Below are 9,911 nucleotides of genomic sequence, written 5' to 3'. Positions count from 1 at the left end.
TATGGTGGAGTCCTATACCAAATCTATAATAGGTAGACAGTGGGAAAACTAATAGTTTTACATTTAGAAGCTATGGTGAAATCAGATTTTACATAGTCAGTAAAATACAAGGTCAAGAAAGGTTTATGAAGATAAATCACATGTAATTCTTGTTCTGTTTGAGATTCTGCAATGTAGACATTTGATATGTGGTATCATAAAATCCAGTTTAATTGAGTAACATACTTTCTATTCTTTGAAAGTAGAGATTGAACATAAGCTATGACTAATTCTTTAGATAGATAATATAACCATTCATTCTTATACTGTTAAGAATTATTTTAATTGTATAGTTGTCTAGTTGTTTTTATTCTTGGAAATGACTTCTTTTAAACATATTGGTTCTCCAGCTAATTAAAATTGTTTTGTTTACTTATTAAGTAATAATTACTTCAAGAAAGAGACAATAAGTCTTATAGTTGAGGAAATAGATAAGTAAAATAATCTTTTATCCTGGGAACAGCCCCTAAAAAATGTTAGCCAATTCCAAGAGGTCAGCTTTAAACATATTAGCAAATGATCTCAGCACCTTGTATTTATTAAGGCATATACACATACGTAATGATTATAATTAAACAATTAGAGGCTATGAATTTGAGAAAGAGTGGAAGGAACACAGGAAGAATTGGAGGAAGAAAAGGGAGAAGGAAAATATTGCAAATAAAAAACTCATATACAAAATTTCCCCAAATAATAATGTAAATAAAATTAAAATATTTTTATTTTTATGTAGAGAAAAGAAAACTGTTATAGTATCAAACTACCTTTTTCTATATCTATGTGTCTGTTGACTGAAGTGCGTCTATGACACACCTAAAACAGATATATGTGTGACTCTTAATATGCCTTCTTTAGTGGTATGTTATATTTACATATTTCTAGATTTTTATATCAACACCCTTAGGGCAGCAATACATGTTCCACCCTTTCTCTCTTGACCCCCTAAATGGAATTTTTTTCTCCTCATACTTGATGATTCCTGGTCTTTGTATAAAGTAAGCAAATTTATTAATAGAAATGTTTTTTTACTGTCTGAGAATTTCACATGTGCATATGATTTGAAAGAAATCTATACTTCATCCCCTCATTTCAAATCTTTTCTATATTTACCACCTCCTTCTCTTCTCAATATTATGTGATCATTGTCCTTTCTAAACCACTGGATCCACTCAATACTGGTAACATGTACATTGGTGTAGAGACATACCCAGAGCATGTGTATCCTATCAGAACCTGCATCCCTGAAGAAAACTGATTCTCCCTACCTCCTATAGCCATTAAATTAGTTCTTCAGGTGGTAGAAAGGGATTTCTTGACTACTTCTTTCATCTATATTTGGATTTTGACAAGCTTGATCTTGTTTAGATCTTGTGCATGCAGTCATAGCAACTGTGAATTGTATGCAATAGCCTTGTTATATCTGGAAAACACTGTTGTGAAGAAGTCATCACTGCTTTGGGATATTAGAGGCTTTCTGACACTTCCTCTGAGATGTTCCATGAGTCTTGAGGGAAAGATGAATGATATGTATCTTTATTTAGGGCCAACCTCTCCACAACCTTTTGTTCTCTGCACACTGATAAGTTGTGAGTCTCTGTATTAATCAGCATCTACTTTGATGAGGGTGGAGAGATGCATTAATCTATTGGCATAAAGATAAGTAATTAGAAAATTTAACAGTCTATTTAGCAGAATAATAATATTATGTTTTCTTTTAGCGTCTATGAATTATTCAGCCACCGATTTTTTGCCTGTTTAACAGTACTAGAAAGGAGTTAGTTCTCTTTTGTGGTGAATACCTTACATCCAATCAGAAAGTGATTATGTCCCTACTGCTCTAGCTGATCTACCATGTCAGGTAAGGTGTTACTGCAGCCTGCAGAGTTCCAGTCAGGTTTAAATCCAAGCAGAAAGTGGTTGGTTACTCCTATAACACTTGTGCTACTATTGCACCAGCGAATCTATCTTGCCAGGTCAGTCGCAATTGTGAACAGAGATACTAAGCAAGTATCTCTGTAGTATGAGGAAGAGTTATTTTGGGCATATGTCAGGAGTTGTATAGCTATATCATATAGAAGATTTCTTCATAGCTTTTTGAGGAACCTTCACACTAATATCCATAGTAGGTATTCCTGTTTGTACTCCAACCAACAGTAAACAAGTGTTCTATTTCCTCCATATCCAAGAGGGCATTAAAAAAAAATTAGCCATTCTCACTAGAGTATGAAATTCTAATTCTTATTTTTTGAGACAGGGCTTTCCTATGTAGTCTTGGCTGTCCTGGAATTCACTCTTGAAGACCGACTGGCTTTAAACCCACAGAGACTTGCCTGCTTCTGCCTCCCAGATGCTGAGATTAAATATGTGTGCCACTACTGTCCAGTTGAAAGTAGTTTTATTTTTGTGATTCTCTAGTGGCTAAGAACATTGTGCTTGCAGAATCCAGGAAACTGTAAAGTAGCCATTGGTAGGAAGGAGGAAGAAACATCTGAACACAAACAAACAACTATTTCTATTTCTTTGTTTGAGAACTCTGTTTTATTCCATCCTTCAGTTTTTAATCGAATAGTTTGCTTTCTTGGTGGTTTAGTTTTTTGTGTTCTTTAGATAGTAAAGATTTTTCTTTTAAATTCCATAAGCTACCTCTTCATTCAGTTGGTGGCGTCCTTTGCAGTACTGAAGCTTTTAGCTTTGTCATGATCCATTTGTCAATTGGCAGTCTTAATTTCTGTACCACCGAAGTCCTGTTTAGAAAATTCATACATGTGCCTATGTTTAAAAATATATTCATTCCTGTGTTTGTAAGTTGAAAGGTGTTTTTTACCTTCTCCCCTAACAAACTCAGGGTATTAAGTTTATGGCGAGGCCCTCGTTCATTTTGAGTTGAGTTTTGTAAAGAGTGAGAGATTCAGCCCTCTGCACACTGACATCAAGCTTGACTAATGCCATTAATCTTTTCTACTTGTCTTTGGGCCTCTTAGTCAAAAAGTCAGGTGGGTGTAGGGCTGTGAGCTCATGTCTGAACTCTCAGTCCTATCCCATTCATCAATGCATCTGTTTTTATGCTGGTATCATGCCATATTTTATAACCATAACTTATAGTTTAACTTGAAATCAGGAATGGTAATGCCCTCAGCAGTGACCTTATTGCTCAGGACTGTTTTGGCTCTCCTGGTTTCTTGTGTTTCAATATAAATTTTAAGGTTATCTCTTCAATTTTTGTGAGGAATAGCACTGGAATTTCATTGAATATATACATTTCTTTTGATAGGCTGGTTGTCTTCACAATGAGGGACAAGGAGTTATATTCTCTGATACACAAACAGACTGGGAGAGGGATCATGACTAGGCAATACTGGTGGTGAACTTCCAACATGGCCAGCTTCTTCCTTTCCTTACCCCCTCTAGACTGGAGACAAAAACGTGGCAGCTTTAAAAGAAAGTCACTGACCCACCAACCAGGCAGCATACAGTAGCAGTTATGAATTCCCCTCCACATATACAACAGAGGACTGCCTGGTCTGGCCTCAGTGGGAGAAGATGCGCCTAATCCTCTGAGAGACTTGAGGCCTCAGGGAAGGGGGTGGTCTGGTGGGAGGAGCACCCTCTGGGAGTCAAGGGGGAGGAGGAATGAGATGAGAAATTGGGGGGGGGAAGGAACAGCTGGACTGTAAAAAAAAGTAATAATAATTTTAAAAAGGCCCATTAGCCTCTTGTCTTTAATCATCAAGACCTCTGCTAATGGACTGGATTAAGAAGTCCCAGTCACAAAAGAACAGACATAATATGCAGTCACTGATAGTGGGATGCTAACCCCAGAGGCTTGCACTCCCCCAGAAACAACTCACAGACTGTATGAAGTCCAAGAAATAAAGAAAACAAAAACTATACATATATTCACAAAACAAGAAGACTTTGACTATTTCCATGTTGCGTTTTGTTTTGCATGTACTTTACGCTTATTGCAACTAGTACGTTTTCAATGCATACTGTCAAGCCCTTGAAAAAAATCAAGTACTGACTAAAAAACATATTCACATGGTTTTATGTAAAATTTATTTTAATGCCTGAAAAAACAGTACTGACAAAAATGTATAATTTTAAGCAAAAAATGTTTAAAATCTTTAAAAAAAAAAAAAAAAAAAAAGAAGTCCAAGGCTGATTCAGATGTGTTACACAACTGTTGTGGGTTAATCAGCCATCCTACCTTTCTTCATACTGATCAACCAGAAATTAGAGGAGGAAAAACTCTTCAGAGACTTTGAAAAAACAAAACAAAACCAAAACCCCCAAATCAACCAACCAAAAACAGTCTTTGGATTTTGAAAAGAGACTGAATATTTTGGCTGTTGTGGGGAGGGTCTTTATCGCTGTGAGCCTGTGGCTTGTGTGTATTCTCACCCCCAATAAATGTCTTCATCTTCTGATTCTTCCTGCTCCTCATTATGCTGTTCCAGCTTTCTTCACTGCCTGTTGTCCTTGAGGTTTTTCTTGCCCTTTAAGTCTTTAATTGGCAGGGAAAACGAACTCAATCAAGATCCCCAACCTCATCAACAATATTAATCCTACCAATCTTAGTACTGGAGTTCTCTCCATTTTTTGGCTCCAAAACCATCAACTATTATCTTATGTTTCACACATTTATTCAACTGTGTATACTTGGCAAGTGCTCTACCACTGAGCTATGTGCTCAGACTCTCACATAATACTTCTTTGTTTTTGAGATAGGATTTCACTGTGTGTAGCTCTGGCTAACCTGGAACTCAGAATGTAGACCAGGCTAGCCTTGACCTCAGAGAAGCTTGTCTATTCAAAGAGAACTTTCAAACAGTATGGCATGAGAAATACTTAATGGATAAAGGCCATCATGAGTCTTCAGGAGAAACCAAGGAATATTGAAGTGAATTTAAGAGATCAGTTATCTCATCAGTGTGAACAGCTTTTAAGCATTGTGAGACATAACAATGACTAGACTCTAACCTTAGATTCTCTGACTTTCTAGCTCTATGACTTCTGCACATCTCATCTATAACATGTAGACATTCTGATGGTAGCAAAAGCAGAGGAGCAAGAAAGAAATGAGAAAACACCCTGAAATAATCTTTCTGGGTGCCTGGCACATCCAGGTTTTTCATCAAATCCTTTGTTTTCTTTCAAGATGAACTCTATATTATCAGGCTGGTGTTTAGGTATCTTCTGAGACCCGAAGAAACAAAGCCTATTAACCCCTATCCCTGTGGGAGGTCTTTGAAAAGGGCAATTCTCATCTTGACTCTCCATTGTTTTCTTGGTCTCTTGTGGTGCTTACTGCTTCTGAGAAGAGTCCTGAATAAATCTCATTTCTTCTAAATGAAAGAAATATGTATCACCATGCACGGATAAGTTAGGTAGATGGAACGCTGGCATGTAGGTACCTGAAATGGGAGGTTGGGCTGCTGCAACATCCAGGTCAAGAGCATCCTGGAAAGGAGGATTTAAGTCCTCTGCCAAGAGGCTGGCCAGGTTTGGAAGGTACCGCTAACAACCAAAGGTTCCCTCTCAGAGTGTTCTAGATTGGAAGAGATGGGAGAGCGATTAGGAATGTAGAGCTTCTCATGTTTAAGGCAGAAAGAAGTGAAAAGTTCAACTTTGGAAAAGTGGGAAGACAGCTTTTAAGACAAAGAGGAGCCATGAGAAAAGCTCAGCATCAGGCTGAGCATCAGTGTGTTTGGGTGGTGGGAGAGGCATGGGGGCAGGTGCACAGAATTATCATTGGCAGCAAGGCTACACGCAGGCAAGCGGGCAGTTCAAGGTCACCTTCAATGGGACTCAAAAACTAAAGAACTTAGGAGGCAGCCACTGATGCTAAAGCAGTCACAAGGTGGCAGCAGATCTTGCAGAGAGGCCACTGCTGATCTTCAAAGGAAAAAAACAAAACAACAACAACAACAACAACAACAACAACAAAAAAAACTGAAAACAAAAACCGAAAAACAGCATAATAGGTTGAGTGAGATAAAGAATAATAATAATAAAGACCAAATTTTCATTCCTAGAAAAGGTTTGTTACATATGCAACTTTCTAGGAGCGATGATTAGTAGGAAGAGATCTAGATCATAGGAAAGTATGATGAGGCAAAGCTGTCAGAGCTGCAGAGAAAAAGAGTGAACAGGCATAAGCAGTCCATGTCCTTGGCAGAGGTGGATTTCTATCAGGCAGCCAGGAGGGGATGATCTTGGGTCAAAGATAAATGGGGAAGTAGTAACTGTGGATCTCTGTGGTTCTCCTCAGATCTATAGGTAGTTTTGCTGAACCCTGAAATTTGTGGCACTCAGGGAAGACCCAGCAGCATAGAATATCCTGCCTGCATCCCTGAGTGAGATATCTTCCAGTTGCAGATCAAAGGGTGATAGGAGAAAACTTTCAGGGAATTCAGGCTTAAAAAAGTCTTGGGATCACACTTACCCATTTGAGTTTCTTATTTAGAACAATCTATAGGTCTGACTCATGCAAACAGTCCTTTAGAAATTACTTATATTTTACTGAGTACCTGTGTACTGAGCACCGTGTTAAACACCAAACGTCTTTCAATACAGGGCATCTGCAGTGTTAGTTCATTGGAGGGCCAGGAGAAAATCTTCAGGAATACTCATTTAGTATGCATGCTAGAGAAGTCTAAACATACTGGGTTAACAGGATAAGCAATGCTGCTTCTTACTTTCTACACTTCATTAAATATTTGTTGCTCAAACCAACATAAGGATCCCTTTGTCTGACTTTTCATTTAAGTTCAAAAAACCTCTTTGATATGGGGCTGGATGATTATCTCTATCCTAACAATGTTCAGGCTAAGGGCTGGAAGGTTTGCTTGACTTGATCAGGGCAATTTGGTTAACAAGTGACTAATGAGATTTTTCACTCTACACATCAAGGTCTTTGAGCTACTACTGTTAGCCACTTTGCCATTCTGTCTCTAAACAACAGAACTCTAATAACACATTTTACATGAGACGACAGAAGGGATTTTGTCCTCTGCTTTAGGAGAAACTCAAGCTTTCTAGAAGATCTGCCCACATTACCCAGTCTGTGTGATGTGTTCTCAGAATACTGTGGTGATTCAGTACTAATACATGTAAGTAAAATCACAGAAATGGAGCAGCTTAAGGGGAAGGGAAGTAAAGAGTTACAGAACAGAACTGTGACAGTGGTGTTGGTCCTTTGTTTTAGGATGTCTGGCAAAGTCATTACATATCCTGTGAACTGGCCCTACCTGAATGAGGAAGATGCGGGACCAAGGCAAACAATGCCAAGGTTGGAGCTCAGCTCCCAAACTCTCAGAGTAGTAAATCTCTTTTCTTTACCAAAACTGTCCAGGTGAGCCTATAGTACATTTTTTTTTTTTGGGTAAGTATCCATAGTTGTTTTCTTGACTTCAATACTGTTAAATACACTGCCAGGACTTAGTACTGGGAAAACCTATCTGGAAACCTCAGCTGGACTGAATGATGTATATGATATAAGATGAAGAGTTATCTCAATTAAGTACTTAAGCCAATTGTTTTATTTAGATATTTGTTGTATCTTATAAATGTAGAAATTTACTTATGAGTAATGTTTCTCACCTTGGCATGATCATATACTGTTTTTATTAAAACATGCTTTACTTCCACGAGGATACAGTTTCCTTGGTCTATGGAGTGCACTGGCAGTTTATCATGAAAAGGGTCAAACCATATTGAAGAAGCAAAAAAGCTATGGGGAGCTTCAATTTTTATGTGTGTATGAGGGGTTAGTGTGCAATTGTTTGGGCTAGTAATTGAAACTAATTCAAGGAAATTGATCCTCAAATTTAGAAGATTATATATAGTTAAACAATATTGCCTTATATGGAAAGTGATTATGTCATTTTAATGGTCTTATTTCTTGAACCTATACTTTCCATATATTGCATTTCTGACTGACAGTAATGTGTTTTCATATTTATCTAGGTACTAATCCAGGGAGACACATTATGACATTTGATCTAATTAATAAGTTTGCCTAATTCAGTGATAATGAGAATAAAAGACAATTTCTTCCAATTATTCATTATGTAGAAATATCTGACTCTAAGGAATACATGAATGTATCTCCTAACTTGGTTCCACAGGCTAGGATCACACAAAATTACAAATTAAAGATACAATTTTGAGTGTATACCATAATCCAAGGTAGACTATTAGAATCATCAATTGGACATCATTATGAATCAATATGATTTCATGAAAGCTTGAAATAAAACTAAATATGCAATACCTCTATGGAAATAAGTGGGAAAAGAAGTGGTGAGATAGATAAATAGAGAAGAGAGAGAAAAAAGGAGAGTAACAAGAGAGAGAGAGAGAGAGAGAGAGAGAGAGAGAGAGAGAGAGAGAGAGAGAAAGAAAGAAAGAGAGAGAGAACAAGAACTACTCTAGGGCAGAAAACTGAAGAATTGATCTTTAAGATGTGAATAGATATTAATAAAACACACAATCTTTACACAGATTATTTTTTAATGTTAATGTTTCAGTCATGAAAAACACCACCAAGATGAAAATACGTCAACAATTTGAACATCACACACAATACTCTGCCTTATAAGAATGCTACCTCTCTTACAGTATGTTGCAAGTTAACAGAAGAGCAATCTGACCAGTGATGCCGGGACCATCCTACAACCGCACAATGGAACCTCCTGCCACCTTCTTCCTCTTGGGCATCCCAGGTTTACAGTCTTCCTATCTTTGGCTGGCCCTCTCACTGAGTGCCATGTACAGCATAGCCCTCTTAGGAAATACCCTCATTATTACTGTGATCTGCATGGATTCCACTCTACAAGAGCCCATGTACTTTTTTCTATGTGTTCTGGCTGCTGTGGATGTTGTTATGTCTTCTTCTGTGGTACCTAAGATGGTGAGCATCTTCAGTTCAGGAGGCAGCTCCATCAGCTTTGCAGCCTGTTTCACACAGATGTACTTTGTCCATGCAGCCACTGCTGTGGAGACAGGCCTGCTACTGGCCATGGCTTTTGATCGCTATGTGGCCATCTGCAAGCCTCTACATTATATGAGAATCCTCACCCCTCATGTGTTGCTGGCAATCAGTGTGACTATCACCGTTAGAGCTGTTATTTTTATGACTCCCCTGAGTTGGATGCTGAGTCATTTGCCATTTTGTGCCTCCAATGTAGTTCCTCATTCCTACTGTGAACACATGGCAGTGGCCAAGTTGGCGTGTGCTGACCCCATGCCCAGCAGTCTCTACAGTTTGGTTTTTTCCTCCATCATTGTGGGTTCAGATGTGGCCTTCATTTCTGCCTCTTATACTTTGATTCTCAAGGCAGTTTTTGGTCTGTCCTCAAAGAACGCACAGTGGAAGGCATTGAGCACATGTGGCTCTCATGTTGGGGTCATGGCACTCTACTATCTCCCTGGGATGGCATCTATCTATGTGGCCTGGCTAGGGCAGGACAGAGTTCCCCTGCACACCCAGGTGCTGTTAGCTGACTTGTACCTGATCATCCCACCCACCTTAAACCCTATCATTTATGGTATTAGGACCAGACAAATCCGGGAGCGGATATGGAGTCTGCTGACACATTGCTTCTTTCCCCAGACCGCTGAAGGCTCATGAACACAAAGCTTCTCAGACCTTGAGTGTTTCAGCCACCGCAAAGAGGACTTTGAGATCTATGTACAAGGACATCTTTCCGGTGTAGAGTGTCTTTGTGTGACACTTCAACGCCTCACTAGAGTTTGACTGTATTTTCCGTGTATTTATTTAGAATGCTGTCAGGTTGAAGTTTGGTCAGAGAATGATTTGGTGTTTTGTTTCTGTATTTTTTTAAAATCTTTATTCCAATCTAACAGCA

The 9,911-nt window shown here is 38.5% G+C and overlaps 1 protein-coding gene across 1 annotated transcript; it reads left to right on the top strand.

Annotated features, from left to right (window-relative positions):
- Positions 1 to 8,698: 8,698 nt before the first annotated feature.
- Positions 8,699 to 9,673, top strand: LOC308417761 (olfactory receptor 52I2-like; the record flags this gene model as incomplete). Its single annotated transcript, XM_080913070.1, has 1 exon — positions 8,699 to 9,673. The coding sequence occupies one exon, from the start codon at positions 8,699 to 8,701 to the stop codon at positions 9,671 to 9,673; it is 975 nt and encodes a 324-aa protein (XP_080769196.1).
- Between the last annotated feature and the right edge of the window lie 238 nt (positions 9,674 to 9,911).

Source organism: Micromys minutus, assembly GCF_963924665.1.
Source record: "Micromys minutus genome assembly, chromosome: 2".
In the NCBI taxonomy this organism is placed as follows: Eukaryota; Metazoa; Chordata; class Mammalia; order Rodentia; family Muridae; genus Micromys; species Micromys minutus.
Note: the sequence above shows the minus strand (reverse complement) of the source record. Positions and strands in the feature narration are given on the sequence as shown.